The 23241-nt window shown below is 41.2% G+C and overlaps 2 protein-coding genes across 4 annotated transcripts in view; one reads left to right on the top strand and one right to left on the bottom strand.

Annotated features, from left to right (window-relative positions):
* Positions 1-256: 256 nt before the first annotated feature.
* LOC106603479 (ras-related protein Rab-24) lies at positions 257-8518 on the top strand. The gene is made up of 9 exons (XM_014197229.3): positions 257-636; positions 1153-1333; positions 1453-1521; positions 1698-1776; positions 3128-3195; positions 6231-6330; positions 6469-6519; positions 6645-6704; positions 6858-8518. The coding sequence occupies exons 2-9, from the start codon at positions 1220-1222 to the stop codon at positions 6920-6922; spliced, it is 606 nt and encodes a 201-aa protein (XP_014052704.1). The 5' UTR covers positions 257-636; positions 1153-1219; the 3' UTR covers positions 6923-8518.
* A 376-nt stretch (positions 8519-8894) lies between these two features.
* The window catches only part of LOC106603477 (histone-lysine N-methyltransferase, H3 lysine-36 specific), a 51015-nt gene continuing 36668 nt past the window's right edge, over positions 8895-23241 (bottom strand). For all 3 annotated transcript variants that reach the window (XM_014197224.3, XM_014197223.3, XM_014197219.3), the window contains exons 17-23: positions 20242-20354; positions 19846-20115; positions 18221-18337; positions 13806-13947; positions 13395-13501; positions 12926-13127; positions 8895-12650 (exon numbers count right to left, since the gene is read on the bottom strand). In XM_014197224.3, coding sequence (XP_014052699.3) covers positions 12010-12650; positions 12926-13127; positions 13395-13501; positions 13806-13947; positions 18221-18337; positions 19846-20115; positions 20242-20354 — 1592 coding nt within the window. In that variant the 3' untranslated portion in view covers positions 8895-12009. The remainder of the gene's footprint in view (positions 12651-12925; positions 13128-13394; positions 13502-13805; positions 13948-18220; positions 18338-19845; positions 20116-20241; positions 20355-23241) is intronic.

The following is a 23241-nucleotide window of genomic DNA, read 5'->3' as shown; positions in this document are numbered from 1 at the left end:
CCAATGTAAATAATCCGGTGGCCATTTGATTAATTGTTCAGCTCTTCATTGTAAGGCCCCAGAGCCTGTAGGGATGGGCGTTGGCAGTTGAGTCTGAATAAAGGAGTACATTGAGTTTTGTTTTGTTTATTTTTATTTTGTTAATTCTTTGGGCTGATATACAGCCAAAACAGTAGGTGGCGGCATGCACTTATAGCATTTGTTGGCGGACCGCAATAATATCAAAGAAGACCCCGTACAGTAGGTGGCGGCCATACACTAATGGGTGTAGTCTACCCTCAAACTTTAAAGAAGAAGTAGTTCCCTCATAACAAAGCCTCTTGGAATTTTGTATTTAGCTTGCTTGCTAACGAATGAGTACTAGAAGTTCAAGTCGAGTAAGCGTTGCCATATGACATAGCAATGGCATAGACTATATACATGTTAGGGATGTTTCTGTAGTTTGTCATTTCAGTTTTATTTAGATATAATGTACGTTGCTGACAACATCAAGTGGCTCAAACATTGGCTGGCTAGCTAACTAACGAAATGTTCATATTTTAAGAGCTATTCGACCATTTACCTATATTGTTAATCTGACTCGGCTCTGATTCTTCAATTTGAACACATTTAACGTTAGCTGAGTTTATCAAGCAGGTAAGTGTTTTGGTTTTAGCTCGCTAGCTAGCTAGCTATCAAGTCATCATTATCTAACGTTAGATGTTAGCTAGCTAATAAATGCTACTGTCAAGCTAGCTAACGAAACGTTATTTTTTATTTTGTGTAATCTTTCAGGTCTGCAAATTGTGTGTACCATTTGTTGATGGTTAAGCTAATGGCAGCATTAACTATTTTGCTAGCTACACACCCATGCCCATTTTAACTTAGCTCAAGTTCACTAATTAGAATTGTTGACATCTGCCACAAATGTCATGACATGTCTTGAAATGAATCCTGCCAACTGCTCTCTTTAGACAAATTCTGCTGTGGCAACTTCGATTGCAGTCTCTCAAACTCATTTTGTAGTGTTGGTACTGTTGGTGGCTGCCAAGTCATGCTGCATCTAAGTCATGATGTCATGCCATGGACAAACTAGAATGAATACAGTAACTGTTTTATCTTGCCAAACTTCTTAATCATACTATCGACTTGTCTCTTTCATCTGTTACACAGCAATTCAGCATCCTGGTCTACCCCTCTCCTGCTCCTCCTCTCCTTTCTTGTCCTGGTCCTGTGTGCTATGACCATGCGTGTGGATGCCAAAGTTGTTATGCTTGGAAAAGAGAGTGTGGGCAAGACCAGCCTTGTGGAGAGATATGTTCACCACCGCTTTCTTGTCGGCCCCTACCAGAACGTGAGTATCAGTTGATTGCCTAGGGTGGTGTGTGGGACGCTCTCTGCTTTTGTGTGAAGACTCGTTCTCAAAATTGTACTTGCTACATATTTTTCTTGCAATCTTTCTTTCTTCGATAGACTATTGGGGCTGCATTCGTTGCCAAACCAATCCAGGTGGGAGACAAGGTGGTTACACTAGGGATATGGGTGAGTGAGGATGACTGCTGGCATCCTTTATAAAATGGAAAAAAGATTTGCATGAGTCTTTATACTCTGTAGGGAGTTGGGTAATAATTAAATTAATAAATCCATTGTAGCCCAATATGAGGTAGCTACAGGCTATGTGTGGATAGACTATAAGTGATTCCTTCTCTGCAACCCAGGACACGGCTGGATCAGAGCGCTACGAGGCTATGAGTAGAATCTACTACAGAGGAGCCAGGGCTGCCATTGTCTGCTATGGTAAGTTCTTATCCCCTTGGAATGACACTATCAATATAACTCTATGTTTTGTTTTGCTACTATGGTGTTTAGTGATGGGGGGGAATTTATAGTTACATATTGAAATGTTATTTTTGGACTATATTATTATCGGTATTTGACTCCAAGTATCGATACTATAGGTAGCATTAGCTAGCGGTAGTCGTCTGTACCTGCTCCAAAACTCCTCCTTTCATCCGATAGCTTGTTCTACATCTTCTTTTTAAATAGTGAGAACCTGTTTTCAGCACTTATTTACCTGACTGATCAAAACAAATTTTTGCATGCTCTCTTGTCTCGCTGCAACAGACATACACTGAGTATACCAAACATTAGGAACACCTTTCTAATATTGAGTTGAGGCCCCTGTTTTGCCCTCAGAACAGCCTCAATTTGTCAGGGCATGAACTCAAGGTGTCAAGTGTTCCACAGGGATGCAGGCCCATGTTTACTCCAAGCTTCCCACAGCTGTGTCAAGTTGGCTGGATGTCCTTTGGGTGGTGGACCATTCTTGATACACATGGGAAACTGTTGAGTGTGAAAAACCCAGCAGCGTTGCAGTTCCTGACACAATCCGGTGCGCCTGGCACCTACTACCACACCCCATTCAAAGGCACTTCAATATTTTGTCTTGCCCATTCACCCTCTGAATGGCACACGTACACAATCAATGTCTGTTGTCTCCAGGTTTAAAAATCCTTCTTTAACCTGTCTCCTCCCCTTCATTTACATTGATTTTCAAGTGGATTTAACAAGTGACATCGATAAGGGATCATCGCTTTCACCTGGATTCACCTGGTCAGTCTGTCATGGAAAGAGCAGGTGTTCTTTATGTTTTGTATACTGAGTGTCGAGCAATATGTTTGGAACATCAAATCACAGTAAAATTGCATTATCGAATCGCAATACATATAGAATCGTTAGTCACTATACATATCATATTGGCACCAAAGTATCATGATGTCCCTAGCAAGCACTAATGGCTTCGTTATATCCTAAATTTTTTATTGTAGGAATTGTTGTTGAGTGCAATGGATGTTTCTGCATATATGAGTGTCCTCCACTCTTATTTCCCTCATTGGGGGATTTTTTAACAGTTTGGAAAATAGCCAATGAGGCATTTCCCCAGTTGATGACTCATTTAAGTGTCTTTTTTTTGTTTTATCTGGTTCTGTTTTTAGTGTTGTTTTTATGGGCTGATTTACATTGCAATAGTACTATTAGTACTACGAAATATTCTAGGTCAAATACACTTTCATAACTGTGGAAACATAAAACTTAACCAAAACATTGTATGTTGTCATTCACCTTAATTTGTGACTTTCTCCTGTAGATTTGACGGACACCAGCAGTTTCCAGCGAGCTAGATTCTGGGTGAAGGAGCTGCAAAACTGTGACGAGGTTAGACTCTTTCATTAAAAACTCAACTCACTTGCCAATGGGAATTGCATGATGGGTATTGTCATATACAGTGCATTTGGAAAGTATTCAGACCCCTTGACTTTTACATTTCTTTTTTTTTTTTACGTTACAGACTTATTCTGGATTACATAATTTTTTACCCCTCATTAATCTACATACAATACCCCATAATGACACAGCAAAAACAGGTTTTTAGAAATGTTCAAATTTATAAAAAATATAAAAGATGCCTTATTTAAATGAGTATTCCAATCCTTTGCTATGAGACTTGAAATTGAGCACAGGTGCATCATGTTTCCATTGATCATCCTTGAAATGTTTCTACAACTTGATTGGAGTCCACCTGTGGTAAATTTAATTTATTGGACATGATTTGGAAAGGCACACACCTGTCTATAAGGTCCCACAGTTGACAGTGCATGTCAGAGCAATAACCAAGCCATGAGGTCAAAGGAATTGTCCGTAGAGCTCCGAGACAGGATTGTGTCGAGGCACAGATCTGAGGAAGGGTACCAAAAAATGTCTGCAGCGTTGAAGGTCCCCAAGAATACAGTGGCCTCCATCATTCTTAAATGGAAGAAGTTTGGAACCACCAAGACTCTTCCTTGTGCTGGCTGCCTGTCCAAACTGAGCAATCAGGGGAGAAGGGCCTTGGTCAGGGAGATGTCCGAGAGCCTGATGGTTACTCTGACAGAGCTCCAGAGTTCCTCTGTGGAGATGGGAGAACCTTCCAGAAGGACAACCATCTCTGCAGCACTCCACAAATCAGGCCTTTATGGTAGAGTGGCCAGACGGAAGCCACTCCTCAGTAAAAGGCACGACAGCCCACTTGGAGTTTGCCAAAAGGCACCTAAAGGATTCTCAGATCATGAGAAACAAAATTCTCTGGTTTCATGAAACCAAGATTGAACCCTTTGGCCTGAATGCCAAGCGTCACGTCTAGAAGAAACCTGGCAGCATCCCTACATTGAAGCATGGCGGTGGTAGCATCATGGTGTGGGGATGTTTTTCAGCGGCAGGTACTGGGAGATTAGTCAGGATCGAGAGAAAGATGAACGGAACGAAGTACAGAGAGATCCTTGATGAAAACCTGCTCAGTACCTCAGACTGGAGCGAAGGCTCACCTTCCAACAGGACAACGACCCTAAGCACACAGCCAAGACAACGCAGTAGTGGCTTCAGGACAAGTCTCTGAATGTCCTTGAGGGGCCCAGCCAGAGCCCAGACATGAACCCAATCGAACATCTCTGGAGAGACTTGAAAATAGCTATGCAACCACGCTCCCCATCCAACCTGACAGAGCTTGAGAGGATCTGCAGAGAAGAATGGGAGAAACTCCCCAAATACAGGTGTGCCAAGCTTGTAGCGTCATACCCAAGAAGACTCGAGGCTGTAATCGCTGTCAAAGGTGCTTCAACAAACTACTGAGTTAAAGGGTCTCAATACTTATGTAAATGTGATATTTCTTTTTCTTTTTTTTATACATTTCCCAATTTATAAAAACCTGTTTTTTCTTTGTCCTTGTGGGGTATTGTGTGTAGATGTAAGGGGGGGGGGGAATTTAATCAATTTTAGAGTAAGGCTGTAACGTAACAAAATGTGGAAAAAGTAAAGGGGTCTGAATACTTTACTAATGCACTGTACTAGTTTATTAGGTACACCGTCTAGTACCAGGTTGGACCCCCCCCCCTTTGCCAGGTCCCATGTGGCTTGCAATGCCAGGGTTGTGGGTTCGATTCCCACGGGGGACCAGTACAGGGAAAAAGTATGTATGCGCTCTACCCTAAGTCGCTCTGTATAAGTGCGTCTGCTAAATGATTAAAATGTAAATTAAATTCTTTAGTGCATTCTACAAGGTGTCGGAAGCATTCCACGGGGATGTTGGTCCACGCAGACGCGATGGCATCTAGCAGTTGCTGCAGATTGGAGGGCAGTACATTCATGTTGTGAACAGCCCGTTCCATCTCATCCCAAACACGCTGGGTTGAGGTCTGGGGACTGACCAGGCCACTCAAGTAAACAGAACTTGCTGTCATGTTCCAGGCAATGTTTTTCCACTCCTCAATTGTCCATTGTTGGTGATCGAGTGCCCACTGGAGCCGCTTCTTCTTGTTCATAGTGATAGGAGTGGAACCCGGTGTGGTCGTCTGCTGCAATAGCCCATCGGTGAAAAGGATTGAAGAGTTTTGCATTCCGAGATGCCGTTCTGCACACCACTGTTGTACTGCGCCGTTATTTGCCTGTTTGTGGCCCTCCTGTTGGCTCGCAGGTGGTCCTCCCCAAGTTTTCTGTTCGAGATAAACTGTAAAAACACCAGGAAATCAGCTCCAAGCTATTTTAGTTTGGGAAATCTGTTCCCAAGTACTTCTATGCATACTGGAGACCATATACAAATCATATTCAAATGTAAGCAAGGTTTGAAATTATTGTTTTAGTTAAATATTATATCTATTTGGGATTCTTGCGGTCAATTTGCAGTCTACAAATGATTTGTAATTATGTTCCGGCCACCCAACCATCCCCTCAAGAAAAAATCAGCACGCAGCTGAATCTAGTTGATGATCCCTGGCGTACACAATTCTTGCCGTTCTCCTTTGACCTCTCTCATCAACGAGCTGTTTTCGCCCACAGGATTGACACTCACTGGCTGTTTGTTGCACCATTCTCGGTAAACCTTAGACACTGTTGTGCGTGAAAATCCCAGGAGGGCTGCCATGTCTTAGATACCTGATCTGGCGTGCCTGGCACCGACGATCATACCACGCTCGAAGTCGCCTAGGTCACTCGTTTTGCCCATTCTAACGTTCAATCCAACACTAACCGAATTCCTCAATGCCTGTCTGCCTGCTTTCTATAGGAAGTCAAGGCCACGTAACTCACTGTCTTTAGGAGCGATCTGTTTCCATGAATGAGATGGTGTACCTAATAAACTGTCCAGTGAGAGTATGTTATCCTATGTATGTAACTGCCCACAATGACACAGATTAGTTTTTTCCCTATGATCTCAATTGAAGCACTGCAAGATATACCTGTGTGGCACAAAGATTGACCTGATTGAGAGTGACCGGGGCCTGCGGCAAGTAGACTACCATGACGTTCAGGACTTTGCTGACGGTAAATTGCTAATGATAATCATCACTAACTCCCACTTAATGTAGTCTGAGTGTTTGACCTGACATCCTCTTGATTAGTATAAGGACTGGCTGTTTTAAAGGGGCTCATGTTTAGATTCTTTTCCATTCTCATCTACAGAGATTGGGGCTAAACATTTTGAAACATCCAGTAAAACAGGAAACAACGTGGGTAAGTGACATCTCATGGTCAGTTAATTTCAAATATAGTGTAACCTTATTTATAACCCATTCTCATAAGACAACATTTACCAAAATGCAGATGTAGACTCATACTGTTTTTTAACCACATTCCAGATGAACTGTTCCAAAAGGTTGCAGAGGACTACAACAGCATCTCCTTTCAATTCTTGACCGGTGAGACTTTGGCTCCAATAGCTTAGCTGTCTGTGCATATTTTGTCTGCAATGGTAGTGTTACTAGCATGAGTTGTCAATTTAATCTCCACTGTAGTGAATTAATGCATTCTTGAATGGGTCTGGTTGACAATTCTCTGCTTTCTCTTTACAGAAGAGACCGGTATTGACTTGGGTCAGAAGAAGGACTCTTATTTCTATTCCTGCTGCCACAGTTAAGCCTTTACTGGATGGACAGCAATCACTTGCTGTAAAACCAACCTGGAAATGCAGGATGGATGCTACATATCCCACCTGGAGCATGTCCATTTAAAACAGAGAAAGAAAGAGAGGAGTCCAAACAGTAGTGTTGCTGGGGTTTTTTGGTAGCTTTTTTTCAGTTGTCCCATAGAAGATTACATGTACACTGCATTTAAAGGAGTCCTCACAATAGTTGGACGCGACCCCTCTCCCATGACAAAGGACCTGCCAAGAGCGATATCTGAATGAAGCATATGAGGAAATAGCACCTCAACCCCACTAAAAAAAAAACAAAAAAAACATTGATTTCCTCAGTGTCTATCAACCTACCTTATTTAAATGAATTATTCTCATGACACAAATGGCCTTCATCACTCAGTCAAATGCCTTGAGTGAGTGCTTCTTAATGACTTGATTTGAATAAGCATTCTGTGAACACTGTTTTCATTGTCTATTCTTCATGGTGAAATGTACTTGCCAAACTATGTACCTACACATTTATTGTCATCTAATGTGTCTTTCTTTGCGTCATAAGTTCTGATACAGTTGAAAGTATGGAATGCAACTAGAAAGATTGCATCAACACAGGAAAAAGCTTGTGGGTAAATGTAATATGATAGTTATGTCGCCATGGCTAAAAGTACAAGATATAAGCTATATGTGGTCCTCTGTAAGTCAGTTGGTAGAGCATGGCGCTTACACTGCCAGGGTTGAGGGTTTGATTCCCTGGGCCACCCATATGTAAAATATATTAATGCCTTACTGTAAGTCACTTTGGATAAAACTGTCTGCTAAATGGCTTATTTATATATATACACTCAAAGAAACCCTACTATGTTTAACTAATGTTCAATGTAATCTCCATCAAGTCACTATTTCAATGTTACGGACGCCTCACCGTGGCCGACCATTGTCGTTACTCCACACACAATGGGAAGTTGCAATTTTCTATGAATGTATTGTTACTGTTTACACTTTTGAAGAAACCTTTGACCTTTTGAGACAGTCTAGCCAATGGCAGATTTTTACTTGATTTTACCAATGTGTGTGAAAATGTAGCTTAGTTAGATCTATTATTGCATTTGAGTACTAAGATAATTGAAAGAGAATTCTGAAACCTCTCTGAGGGTTTATCTCAGTCCCACTGAAGTTGTGCCTGTAGGGTACTAGTAGTAAGCAGCAGCAATGGGCCCACAGGCATGAATCACATATCCATCAAGTGTACATACACTTCATCAAACGTGTTATTGCTTACACACAGACACACACACAGCACCTTCTATGGTGCCACTCCCCACGGACACGGACCTGGTGCCTGAGAAAGAGGACTAGTTCACATAGCTCATTTTTATGAATGGTTTACAGGACTGTTATTACAAGGTGCAAGGGGCACAGGCACAAAGCAAGAGGTTGTTTGCAGTCCCACGTCTATCTGAGGCCTTGTAGATATAACATGCATATAGTCCCAACACTATTACAGGTCCACAGAGAGTCGGCTGATATGATCATTCATTGTGTGGGCTGTTTTGTAGCATGTTGTAAATTGAAAAAATAAAGACTAGATTTCTGCAAGTCTGTCTGTGTTAGTGTGTGTCTGTGACACCTACACTACATTAGCCTGGTCAACCAGACTGACTACTGCACTCACCATTGTTTTCCTTCACTTTATCGTACAGTATGTGAAGTGAAACCGTGGTTAGCAATGTGGTCAGTTTAGTTATTAACAAGGCTTATAGTAAGTATACTGAGCTATGGATGTGTTAAAGCCAGTTGCTATATCACAAGCACCTCTATAGTGGATTATGGTAACAAATCTACCCCTGCTCAATGCAATCGTGAACTGTTATTACAGTAATATGCCTACGAACTTGATTATTCAGTCGGGAAAGGTAACAATCAAACCTCTGGCCCAAATCAAAATGCCAAAAACAGAGTTGAAGAAAAACAGATGTAATTGCAACTTACATTTTTTTCTTTATTATGTACAAAGGACTCCAGCACATTTCAATATCCTCACAAGGCAGCAGGATATTATTGAACTCTTCAACAGGTACAATTTCAACAGATGAATTACACAAGGCTTAATAAGGCAGAGAGGGAAGAGAGTCAGAAGCTAAGAAGCATGACGGCAACAACAACAAAAACAGCAGTAGAAAAACAATGTCCAGCTTTGTTACATACGTAGGTATGAATAAAAACATTTATACAGCCTCCCAACTCTTCCTTTGTGCCACATCCATGAACCCTCCAAAGAGGAGGGAGGGGTAACTGACAATGTAGAAACAGAATATATTAAAGCAAAAAGATATACAGCTCATTATCATATCAAGTCCCAAAGGTACTGTAGTGATAGCTGAGCCTTCAATCTCCCGACTCTTCTGATTCCCAGCTCATGTCGTGACCAGAAATGATCCTCGACCTCCTCATACTGTATGCTTTCATAGCCTACTATTATCTGTTTGATGACTGATACTGTTACATCAATATAAAGTGTTATTAACCAGGTCTGTTGACAGCAACTCAACCGTAAACAACAAATATGTATCAAAGTTGAAGTGATCCTGTTTGTGGGAATGGTTGATGACAAAGCTGAGACCAGAGAACACATGATATCCACTGGCTCTAGACTCATTATTAGCTCTTGTTTTTTTTTATCATTCATCATATATAGCTTTCATATACAAAATGTATATACATATTATATAAGATTTTGGAAGGACAGGCTAGGCCAATCTAAAATGTACAAATACTCTTTCAACAGATCAGTTAAAATCTATCTGTGTTGTTAAAATTCGTAGGCGGTTTAGTGCTCTAAATATGTTCAAGTCAGATAAATATTTACTATGGCCATGACGATGGGTGCCTGTATCTGTATATCGGAACAACAGCAGGGGGCACCATGGCAACCTTTACAGTACAGTATATGGACAAGAAGGGACCCTTGGAACTGTTTTTCCAATTTTTCAAGTCTTTAAAAACAGGTTGGTTTTCTATTAAAATATAAGAAATTGCACATATCTTTTCATGGGCCTCATCTAAAACTAAGCCAGTTAAGTTTTAATACATAAAGGCTGCTAGAGATACTTCGACATGACTAAAGTGACAAAATTGGGAGACATTAAGCAGTAAAAATAGTGCGTATTGTGCAGATTTGGAGTAAAGGTGTGTTATAAGCTTCAGAAATGTAAACACAACATTCCCATAATTGGAAAGTGGCAAATCCACTTCATTCTGTTCTCTGGCCCTCTAGAATCAACTTCACAACAACCCCAACACTGATTGACTCAATTGGAAAGGCATAAGCAGAGAAGAAAAACTGACACAACAAAGACAGTGATGTAGAGACAAGCTTCAAGAGGGAGAAAACACATAGCTGAGATAAATACATACTGTAGTGAAAGCATTTTAGCAGGGGAGTGGACCAGTGTACTTTTTAGTGCTAAACTAATGGCAAGGAGTATAGCCTAGCAAACAGAAAGTATGGGTTATATAAAGTGACATACAGCAATGTCACTACTAGAAGTCAGTCCCATCTTCATTTGTGCGTTATAAAAGTCAATATAAATATGTCATAGAGAATATAATACACACAAGTGAGCTAGCTGTCGTCAAGGTTACGTCAAGTAGCTTACTCAACTGCTGAGTACACTCTGGCACTTTCACATTGAAGGTTCAGTTTGAAGGGAAAGCTAGACCATGTAAGGAAGCTTCCCACTGGGCAAAAACTCCTTGAATCAATGTTGTTTCCACGTCATTTCAACCCAAAAAATTAAATGTGATGACGTTGAATCAATGTGGAAAACTGATTGGATTTTCAAAAAGTCATCAACGTAAGGGAATTTCATATTTCTTTTCACTCAACTTTTAACCTAAACCCAATGACATGATGACATTTTTGGTTGATTTCACATTGAATTTACGTTAGTTGACCACTCAATCAGATTTCAGTTGTGTTCAAAGACCTACAGTACAACCAACCGCACCCCAAACAGATATCAGTACAGAGGAGCTATCGGCAATGCAATGCCAGGGTTAGGGGAGAACACAAAGTGCTGTCATGGATGAGAATATAGGGGTGGCAGGGTAGCCTAGTGGTTAGAGTGTTGGGCTAGTAACCGAAAGGTTGCAAGTTCAAATCCCCGAGCTGACAAGGTACAAATCTGTTGTTCTGCCACTGAACAAGGCTGTAATTGAAAATAAAAATGTGTTCTTAACTGACTTGCCTAGTTAAATAAAAAATAGGGATGTTCAGTATCACCTTGATTTACTAACTAAGTCATTTGATTTCATGTGTATTGTCTAGGTGTCTGTATCATTTGGTGTGGTAAGGCAGAGACGATAGATTCATCATCATCAAATAGGTATGGATATAGACTGTTCACCAATGACTGATTGTGTGACTAATAATTTCCATTGCTGATGCACTAATTTCACAGCATTACTCATTTGTGCCATGTAGGAGAGCTGCAGGCCCATCTAACATAGGCTACTTTCTCATGAGGGGATTTCTGTGCCTTTGACAGCACTGCTCCTCCTCTCTTTAGTCTCCCCTTTGATAAAGGTGAAGCTTCAGATACATTAGTTGCCGTGTTCTCCAAGAGGAGGTGCAGAAATGTAAACATGTTATTAAAACCACAAACCAACAACTATGACAACGAACAAAGAAGAGATTCAAATGGACCTATCATGACTAGAGTTACCATCATACTCATTGTGCCCTTAGGCACAGATCTAGGATCAGTATACCTATCACAAACCCTAACTGGGACTATTAGGGGGAAAATTGACCATAAATCAGTGTCCAGGGGAAACTCCCTCCTACTCCATTTCGACACTCCAGCTCCAGGCCACATTGTTTCATCCTGCTATTTCTCAGGGGTCTGTCTGAACAAGGCGGTATTCAAATTCAAAGATCTATAAATCATCTGTACATGGATCCTTATATACAAAGATGAGTGAATCTACATGATGCTGAGCACAGTCCCACCCTCAAGAACAAGCAGTTAGCCCCCCCCCCCATGAATGATTAGCCAGGATGCAGAGTTGTTGAAAAAGGACATTGGTCTTTACTCCTCTTCTTCCTCACCCTCCTCTTCTTCTCCCTCTCCCTCTTCTTCTTCCTCCTCCTCTTGATCTTTCAACTTTAAGCCTTCCATCTCTCCATCCTCCAACTCTCCCTCAATCCCCTCTCCATCCCCCTCTTCATCACCAAAAGGGTCCTCAATTTCTTCCTTCTCATCTCCGTAGGAAGAGATGGGTGAGTATTGGGGAAGGAATAGGTGAGAGCTATCGAGGGCCTCCGAGCTGGGTAGAGGGGTGCTGATGGGGCCAGAGAAGGGGCCAGAGATGGGGCAAGAGATGGGGAGAGGGGGGAAAGACTCAGGGCCAGCGCTAGGTTGGGGGTCCCCTGTCCCCCTTGTAGTAGCAGCAGCACCAGCCACAGCAGCAGCAGGAGGGGGTACAATACTAGCCCCCGGGCCTGTTGAGAGAGCCCCAGTGTCGGGTAGGTACTCCCTGATCTCCCCTGGCTCCAGGGGGTCTGGTCCACAGGGGTCGTGTTCGCTGCAGGACAGCCGTCCGTCCAGCTTGGAGATGAAGAGCATGCCGTCGCGGTGCAGTGTGCAGTAAGAGCTGGGACACATCTCACAGAAGGAGGCCGCCTCCTTACCACACAGGTCACACTGGTGCCACGGGCACTCCCACCGACCTGCAGCACAGAAAAGGCAGTCAGACACAGTATATCAGACAGAAGCAGTCAGACACAGCCCTGCATCAACAGCAACAGAGAAGTAATCAGCACACTGAGACTGCTAACCAGTGATCTGACAGACATCAAACAGTGAAAATGCACGCAATACGTCATGTATATAATTCTCCAATCACACAAACCTACAGTAACAGCCAGGAAATAGAACAAACCACTACAAGCTATGATAACAACTCAATAATTTCCTCTGACAGGAACCTAACTGGGTCACTGACCTGCAGGCCTCTTGGTGAGGTTGAGACAGTCTGCGTGGTAGACCTTGGGACACCCTGGTCTCTTACAGGACACAATCTGTCCCCCGTCCCCACAACTGAAACACTCGTCCTCCCTCTCCTTGGTCACCTCCATCTTGTTCTTCCGTTTAGTCTGGACCTTTTTCTTCAGCTTGCGGCCCTTGTCGTCTGCTGGAGGGTTGTTCTGGGGAAGGATGAAGAGTCAAGCTGTTAATAGAGACACAGACACCCAAACTGATGATGCCCCTGTCAATCAAATATCTCATTCCCCTTGACATTACTAATATTTTGACTACTGCATCAAGTGCCCTTGGATTTGTGGAAAGACATTTTAAAATAGCAATCAATATTGTTTCTACTATCTCATTCTACTATCTCATGTACCTTATTCATTCTGTGGATCATGTCATCAAACCCAATAACAACATCTCATTCCAGTGTCTCCTCTCACCTTTGGCCGGACCCCTAGGAAGCCGCTGCAGTTTGGAGCTCCACATTTACACACAGTCTTCCCGTTGGCCAGACACTCCAGATTGTAGTTGAACGTCAGCTCTGTGCCTGGAGACAGGCAGAATGACCCATAGAGGACAGATATAAACCAGTATACACAACAAGTGATGCAGAGATGGACATGAACTGCTAATGGATTTACCTATATAATTACCTTATAATAGACTAGTACTGTAAATATACTGCCTATGGACTACTCTGTCCTGGTAAATATTATGCAACTTCCTTTTCTTCTTTAACTGGTTTAATGCTACTCTTATATTTCTCCTGCTAATGCCTATGTAATGAAAAATGTTGCCAAAAGTCAAAGCTTAAACATAGCACAAACTCCTCATGCCAAATCTCTGCTCACCTGCAGGGACGTCTATGAGAGCGAAGAGCCCCACACGTGTATCTCCATTCACTGTCCACTTCTGGGTCTCACAGTTGGGCTGGCAGCTGTGGTTCATGAAGCGTGCCTGGTTCCCCTTCGGACCAGCGTCGATGATCCGATCCTGACAAACACACCGAAATTAACAACACTGTTCAATCATCAAGTCTGTTTGGGTGTCTTTTTATTACCATGCAAAGCAGATGCAATTTTCTGAGGTGAAATATAGAAAACCAAGAGAATCCTCTTAAAACAAGAAACCAAGAATGGTCAATAGTAGTGATAATAACTAATAACAACCAATAGTATTAAAGATGCAATATGCAGAAATCGCTCCACCATTTCCTGGTTGCAAAAATCGAATAGTTTGCCTAATTTCAGTTTATGTGGCAAAACAAGCAGTCATTGTGTAGAAAATCATTGTACCATCTAAACCGCTGTGAAATATATTTTCCATAACCAAAAATATTGTATTTTCAGCTATTTGAAGAATAACAAACAAATGATTGTATTTTTCTTGTCTATATTGAACACATCATTTAAACATTGTAGGTTGGAAAAAGTATGTGAACCCCTAGGTTAATGACCTCTCCAAAAGCAAACTGGAGTCAAGAGTCAGCTAACCTGGAGTACAATCATTGAGACGAAATTGGAGATGTTGGTTAGAGCTGCCCTGCCCTATAAAAAACACTCACAAAATTTGAGATTGCTATTCACAAGAAGCATTGCCTGATGTGAACTATGCCTCGAACAAAAGAGATCTCAGAAGACGCAATATTAAGAATTGTTGACTTGCATAAAGCTGAAACGGGTTACAAAAGTATCTCTAAAAGCCTTGATGTTCATCAGTCCAAGGTAAGATAAATTGTCTATAAATGGAGAAAGTTCAGCACTGTTGCTACTCCCTAGGAGTGGTCGTCCTGCAAAGATGACTGCAAGAGCACAGCGCAGAATTCTCAATGAGGTTAAGAATAATCCTAGAGTGTCAGCTAAAGGCTTAAAGAAATCTCTGGAACATGCTAATATCTCTGTTGACGAGTCTATGAAACATAAAACACTAAACAAGAATGGTGTTCATGGGAGGACACCACGGAAGAAGCCACTGCTGCCCCCAAAAAACATTGCTGAAAAAAAGGCACAGCACACCAACATCAAAACCTCATCCCAACTGTAAAGTATGGTGGAGGGAGCATCATGGTTTGGAGCTGCTTTGCTGCCTCAGGGCCTGGACAGCTTGCTATCATCGACGGAAAAATGAATTCCCAAGTTTAAGACATTTTGCAGGAGAATGTTAGGCTATCTGTCTGCCAAATGAAGCTCAACAGAAGTTGGGTGATGCAACAGGTCAACGACCCAAAACACAGAAGTAAACCAACAACAGAATGGCTTTAACAGAAGAAAATACGCCTTCTGGAGTGGCCCAGTCAGAGTAAAATACACGTGTTATCAATATTTATTTCCAGTCAATGTCAATAGAAATCTGTCAGTTTAAGCTAGAGATATGTTTTTTGCATTGGATCTCAATCTACCGCATCCCACTAGCGGTTCTAGGGGGGGGGGGCAGTGCCCCTGTGACAACAATTCTGGACCCCCTTGTGGCCCCCCTAAATGAGGAGTATGAAATAATTTTTACATAACTCATTTTTGCTATCGTTCTTTTTTTACATCCGTTATTAGACAGTGGCAACGATGATTATGAACATGGTCTTTTGCCTGCTAATGCATGCAATGCAGTGAAGAAAACGATATGACAACAATAACGTCTAATGTAAATGGCCCCTCTAACAGTACAACTGGCCCCAGCTTGGTCCCCCCAGTTGAAATGGTCTAGAACCGTCACTGCCGCATCCGCCAATGTCAAACTTCCGCATCTGCGGTGAAAGGTGACAGAGCTAGAGCGGTGTTTATCAGACCATGAGACATCCTCAGGAGGCTGAAGAAATTTGGCTTGTCACCCAAAACCCTGACAAACTTTTACAGATGCAAAATTGAGAGCATCCTGTTGTGCTGTATCACATCCTGGTACGGCAACTGCACTGCCCTCAACCGTAAGGCTCTTCAGAGGGTGGTGCGGTTCCGGCAACGCATTATCGGGGGCAAACTACCTGCCCTCCATGACACCTACACCACCCGATGTCACAAGAAGGCCAAAAACATCATTAAGGACAACAACCACCCGAGCCACTGCCTGTTCACACCGCTATCATCCAGAAGACGAGGTCAGTACAGGTGCATCAAAGCGGCAACCGAGAGACTGAAAAACAGCTTCTATCTCAAGGCCATCATACTGCTAAACAGCAAAGAATAAATGGATCACTAGTCACTTTAAACAATGCCACTTTAAATAATGGCATATCTTACATTACTCATATCACATGTATATACTGTATTTTTTACCATCTATTGCACCTTGCCTATGCCGCACGGCCATCGCTCATCCATATACTTATATGTACATATTCTCATTAAACCCCTTTAGATTTGTGTGTATTAGGTCGTTTTTGGGGAATTGTTAGATTACTTGTTAGATACTACTGCACTGTCGGAACTAGGAGCACAAACATTTCGCTACACTCGCATTAACATCTGCTAACCATGTGTATGTGACCAATAAAATTTGATTTGATCTTTCTTATATCTCTTAGATATGGGAAAGACACTTCAGAACAAACTTCCTTCAGATTTCTGTTATTCCATGTAGTAAATCTGTTATTCAATGCGTTTGTATGGGCTAATAGCAGTAAGGCCAAAACATTTTTTCATCAAATATTTTTTTAATATATATTTTGTGATACCTCAAGGCGTCTTAAAATTCTAAATCAAATAGCTAAATGATCCTTGGTATAACCTTCTTCAAATAATTCCATATAATGTAGTTTAGTAGAACCCCCCCTCTCCTCCCCCGGCTTAGACAGGGCTATGCTGTGCTTCTCCACCCATATAGTCTAGTCTATATGCTATTTAATTGAGACCACACATACAGGCACACTTGATTTCACACGCCCAACAAAAGAGAAGATATGTAGGCTACTGAAACTAGTCAATCAGCAAGAATTAGGGTATTAGAGTTTGTGAATATTGCAACAGAGGTGCCTTTAATACAATAGATGGCAAATAGCCTACAAAACACGGACAACCGTTTTTAAATAATCTGGCATATATTAGATAACTGGGCAATTTGCAGGCAGACACAAATAAATGTGTTTTCAATATTTATTTCCAGTCAATGTCGGAGCCAAAACTTTTTTCATTGATCCCCAATCCTTAGGTAAAGCTGTACAGTGCAATATGAATGTCAATACACACAATAAACTGACTGGGGAGGTGATTTCACACAGTCACAGTCTCGCGATAAGAGCTACAACGCTAATATTTGCGTAAACTCTTCACAGTTGTGTTCTGTGGGTGTCACCGAGTAGACTGATACCCCATTTCATTGCTTCACATTCCAACCTTGTTTAACATTATCTAGTCTAAATATGGCATGATTCCACCAATTGTAACCTTCTGCATCACTTTCAAAGAGGTACTTTTATTTTGAAGGCAAACCGCAAATTTCACTATTGTGCCTAATCCTTATTGTGGCTGGCTTCAAAACACATAACCCCGGTCCGGTTGAGCCTCACTAGCCAGATGAAGCTAGCTGGCTGCCTATAACGTTAGCTTCGGGCAACAAGGTTAAGTTATTGCCTAGCTATTTATTTTCATGAACTGAAGTTCAATTTCAATAGGTGAACAAGTGGTTAGCTAGCTTACTCACAAGGATACCTAAATCATTGCTAAGAATAATGAAAATGACTGCAGTTTCTACTGGTCATTGTTTTCAGGCTGGTTGTATTGGTGCTAGCTAGGTACCAAGCTAAAGCTAACTAGCTTCCCCTGAAGTAGAGGTCAAACAAATAATGCCTTATTACCAACGCAGTATTGTAAACACATCGTTCGTGGCCGGTGTGTGCTTGTTTACAGACTTTTTTGTACAGCTTTGACAGTGCTACTGTTAGTAGTGGGGGCATTTGGCTTGCACGTGCAAATTCAGCACACACAACATTCTATAATAGAATTGTGTTATTTGACGTATATCTTTTTTGACACGCAAAAACCCAAACGGCGTTCCATAGTATGCTGACATCACCAGGTGGTAAATTAGGTAATAGACCAATAAGAAAGATAGTGCCAAACCTCTCTGCCAACAGCTTCCACTCAAAACACTCCCAGACAGTCCTAGAAAAATTCTTGCTTGAGAAATTGCCCTTTGCTAAGAAGCTATTTTTGTTTGCTTTTGACCATTTTAATTGAAAACAATCACAGTAAGGTACTAAATTGTTACCCAGAAATGATTTGATATTGAGATAAAAACAGCTGCATTAGACCTTTAAGTCCTGACTCCTGAACCCTACCTTGTCCAGAGTCAGCATGTAGAAGTTACAGATGTCGTTATCCTGGGCGTGTTTGATCCTGGCCCGACACTCCTCCTCATCGATCACCTCTCCTACGTACTCATTCACAAACTCTCCCTGAGAACACACAACCATGACAGTCAGCAGGAGAGATACGGTGGAACACTCATTCTAATACTAATCATCAGGTGTGAAAGTAAGGCGGTACAGACCAGTACGGCGTCCCGGCAAAATAAATTGCGGGGGTACACTGTGCTGGTAAAACGTGAGCCTATCACAATTAATACAACATGCCCAAAAAACGATGCATGTCAGCCGCAAGAAAAATTAGCGAATTGACTGTATACGCTCCAAATTGCGTTGTGGTTCGAGGAGAAAACTTACATTTTGTCAAGGCAGAGATGAGTGGCCGAGACCAAGGCGCGTGTGGACAACAGTGGATGCATCAATTCAGGCTACAAGCGTAGGCCTAATGACAATCGCAGAATGACATTACAATACATGTACTGTAGGTGTTTTGTAACAGATGTCTCTTTCCATTCATTACATTTCAGGTGCACAGTGCACTGTTGGGGTTTGGATGCTGAAATTACAAATGTTTCAAGTTTCAATGTGCGCGGGTAGCCTACAGGAGCACCTTTGTTAAGTGATTGTTTGACAATCAGATGAAAAAAATCATGATTGCTTGTGTTTATGCCACATTAAAATGGATAGGGGGCGTGTCCATAAGGCTAAGGGAAACTAAGTTTTCCCTAAAGTAAATGTAATTAAACTGACAACATTATATAACCTAATTAGCTTACTCTTGTCTATACAGAAATAAATTAAATTATTCAACATAGGCTACTACAACAGAAAGCATGATTTGGCCACAGAGGATCATTAACGTCTTAAAAATAAAAGCTGTGGATTGTTTTAAATTGCATTGCCTACAGTCGGAAGGGCCCGCAATCTGGGCAGCGCGCACTGCAAATACCAAATAGATTGTTGAGTTGCGACTGTCAGTAAAAAGCAGAGAGACCCAGCCAGGCAATATTTAAAATACAATTGCGTAAAAGCTGTTTGGAAAGCAAATTGCTATTGCTGTAAAGAGATAACAATGAAAAGACACCAATCTGTCTTTTAATTATCAAAATTCTTAACTTAATTGATCGAACAGAAGCCTATCTTACTGGCACCAGCAGAGAACATCAGCCACCCTGGTGAGTGTGCATATTCACTGTCATTATCATTGGGTCAGTGTTACTTTTGTTTGTTTTTGGACAATAATTTCCTCCTCCAGATTAGATGGATGTCGTAGGCCGATTATATGAATCAGACAACATTGTTTTTATTGATCTGTTTGTCAGTGTCAGCAGAGTAGGCTACCCTGTAATTTTTGTTGTATTCTTGGGGGGTCCCGTACCGGTAAGAAATTAAATCTATGATTTCTTGAACAGCCAAAAGATTGTGTACATTTTCGAGAAAAAAAGTCTGCTGGGACTGAAATCTGTCGGGATTAAAGAAGAATCAAAGTACCCTTTCAATTCCATAGCTTTTTGAAAAGAGTTTTAGCCCCAGGGGATACAGTTTCATGGCGGCACATTGATCTCTACTTAATTTACTCTATAGTTGACATGTATTACCTTCTTGATGTCGTGGGCACAGCGGAGGCCCCAGCCTCGTGCCAGCGTCCTGAAGATCTCCACCTGGCTGTACTGGCGCTTGGTGAAGGCCTGGTTAAGGCAGCACTCCCCTGCTGGGCACACTTGGGGGTGGCACTCATACATCAGCATGCGGTTGATACACTCAGAGTCAATGCCACAAGGGTTCTCGTCCGATGCCTTGCAGTTACAGCGCGGGATCTCTGATAGGTCGGCCGTAATGAACTGCACCTTCCCGATTGGCCTATTCATCTGAGGGGTAGGAGAGTGATGTCAGAGGAATTAAGATGTCAAGGGGATGTTCTAATACTCCTACAGCCCAAAACTTAAACTTCATATATACATTTTGTGTGGCAAGAGGTGTGGCAGTTCAGGTACCTTGATGTGTCTGTATGGAGGGGGTTTCTTGTCATTCCTCCTGTCCTCCTGAAGCTGTCTCAGTTCTTTCTCTGCCTGCAGTTTCAGAAACCTGCTAGCAGCTTCCTCCAAAGCTGGGGAAAGATTAACATTAAGTCAACAACAATCTTTTTAACTTTGCTTTGTGGAAAATAACTATTTTTACGTGGGAACAAATAGTTATTTCGGAGGCGACTACAACTATTTGAATACAGATCCCCCAAAATTACTACTTTTAAAACTATCTGAATACAGAGCTCAGAAAATTACTACTTTACAAAACTATTTAAATACAGATCTCAGAAATGTACTACTTTTGTAAACTATTTGAATACAGATCTGAGAAAGCAACTACTTAAAAAAATATATTTTAATACAGATCTCAGGAAGTGACAACTTTTCTTAAACTATTGGATTGGCTGCCTTCAACTAATGGCAGGGCAGTATCGGGAAGTGTATGTTGAAAATAGAATGAATAGAGCACACACAATCTCCTATACTATTCCAATCTGTCTGACAGTCATATTTGATTTACACAATACATTTCTATCTGAACATTTTGCAAATATCCATTCTCCTGAATGTCCATTGCCCCAGGTGTAAATAATCAACTCAAACCTGTTAACCAATGCTATTTTGTACAGATAAGTATGAACAAGTTGGGACGCTCAACTACTGTATGACTCTTTCAACATGCCACTGAAAAGGTCGAAAGCTGCAATTCATTTTATGATACCTGAAAATACTGGCTTGGCATCTGAGGGTAAGTGTTCTTGTTTCAAACACACACTATAACATCTTTAAAGGAATAGTTTACCCAGAATCAGGGGCGCAACTTTGGTTTTAGAAGTGGGGGGGACATAATTATTCTAATTATTATAATACATTTTGAAAATTCGGATAAACACTCCAAACTGCCTACCGACCGCTCGGAGGCATCCGCATGGTCTTAACTTCATGGTGACAGGGGGCAGTATTCAGAAATTCAGATGAATACGTGCCCAAATTAAACTGCCTGCTTCTCGGGCCCAGGAGGTAGGATATGCATATTATTAGTAGATTTGGATAGGAAACACACTGAAGTTTCTAAAACTGTCTGAATGATGCCTGTGAGTATAACAGAACTCATATGGCAGGCAAAAACCTGAGAAAAAAATCCAACCAGGATGTGACTTGTAGTTTTTCTATCTAATCCCTATTCAAACTACAGTGTCTGTGGGGTCATTTTGCACTTCCTAAGGCTTCCATTGGCTGTCAACAGCCTTTAGAAACTTCTTTCATCCTTCTACTGTTACTGGGCAGAGAATAGGAGCTCAGTCAATCAGTGGACTGCCTGGGACCAGTGAGTTGTTTACTGCGCGGGCACACTGGCGCGCCGCTCCTTCTTTTTCCTCTGTAATGAATACGCTATTGTCCGGTTGGAATATTATCAACGTTTTATGTTAAAAAGACCCTAAGGATTGATTGTAAACATCATTTGACATGTTTCTACGAACAGTAATGGTTATCTTTAAAATGGTGTATAATACTTGTGTGTTTGAGAAATTTGAATTATGAGATTTTTGTTGTTTTGAATTTGCCGCCCTGCTATTTCACTGGCTGTTGATAGTGTGTACCGTGGGTGGGACGCTACATGTCCCCCCCGTCCCCAGTGAAAGTTGTGCCCCTGCTCAGAATACTAACTAACATGATTTTCAACCCACCATGGCTGTAGTTGATTCCATTGATTTAAGAAGGCAGTTTTGGGATATTTTGTGTACTTTCGACACTTAATAGCAATATATTGTTACGCTTAATATTAAACTGTTCTTGTGCCTGTGTAATAACACTGTAATTTATTTTGGAGCAACATTTTATTAGCATGTTATTACACATACTTTGGTAATTGCATTTTAATTCCTCTTGTAACTACTGTACACAAGATAAATAGTAACTGTTTCTTATTCCACTTATGTCATAACTTATGTCATAAATCTGTATTTATTTTACCAAGTAAGTTGACTGAGAAAACGTTCTCATTTACAGCAATAGCCGAGAAGAGATGAATGAGCCAATTGGAAGCTGGGGCTGATTAGGTGTCCATGACTGACCCCACTTTGCTTCAGTGGCGAGCCAGCAGTGGGATGCAGGGTGGAATGCTGCTGGCATAAAGCAATTTCCAAAGTCCCATGTAACACCAATGTTGCTATTGTAATAATCACAAAGTTACTATACATGTATAAGAAAGTCCCATGTAACACCAATGTTGCTATTGTAATAATCACAAAGTTACTATACATGTATAAGAACTTGATGCCAAGTGTTACCGTATTACCTTAAGTCTCACTCATTATGAAAATATATTTGTTATTCATTTTGAAGCTGCAAAAGTGGTATACTCTAATGTTGAGGTGATTCCATGTCCCTTGTGTATTTAATTCTAGGCTATAGCCTATATTGAGATTCATGTCCAAGATCCCTTGTGCTTACGATACCATTTCTACTTTGTGAAAGTTAGGATCATTTTTTATATGCGCATTTTCGCAGAACAGTTTCATTTCAATAATAGTTGTTTCTCAAAATCATTATCATGTGGTTAATCATACACATTTGAAGTAAAATGATAAAAATCCAAAAGTTAGAATTCAACTAAGGCGAGAGCCCCAGCCTCCGCCATATGGACACATTGATACACTGTCCATTGGCCGATAAAGAAACTAGCACATAGAACTCAAATAATTTTTTCCTGCCTGTTTTGCATGTTATTTTGGCATTAATACTGTAACTGTCACATATCCGTTTGCAAACAATAAAAAAAAGTATGGCAGCTCCAAAATGCAGGAGTTTCGGCCTAGCTCAATTTATTTTTTGAAAATGTTATTTCACCTTTATTTAACCAGGTAGGCTCGTTGAGAACAAGTTCTCATTTACAACTGCGACCTGGTCAAGATAAAGCAAAGCACTGCGACACAAACAACAACACAGAGTTACACATGGAATAAA

The sequence above is a fragment of the Salmo salar genome, chromosome 04, assembly GCF_965601325.2.
Source record: "Salmo salar chromosome 04, fSalSal1, whole genome shotgun sequence".
Taxonomy (NCBI): Eukaryota; Metazoa; Chordata; class Actinopteri; order Salmoniformes; family Salmonidae; genus Salmo; species Salmo salar.
Note: the sequence above shows the minus strand (reverse complement) of the source record. Positions and strands in the feature narration are given on the sequence as shown.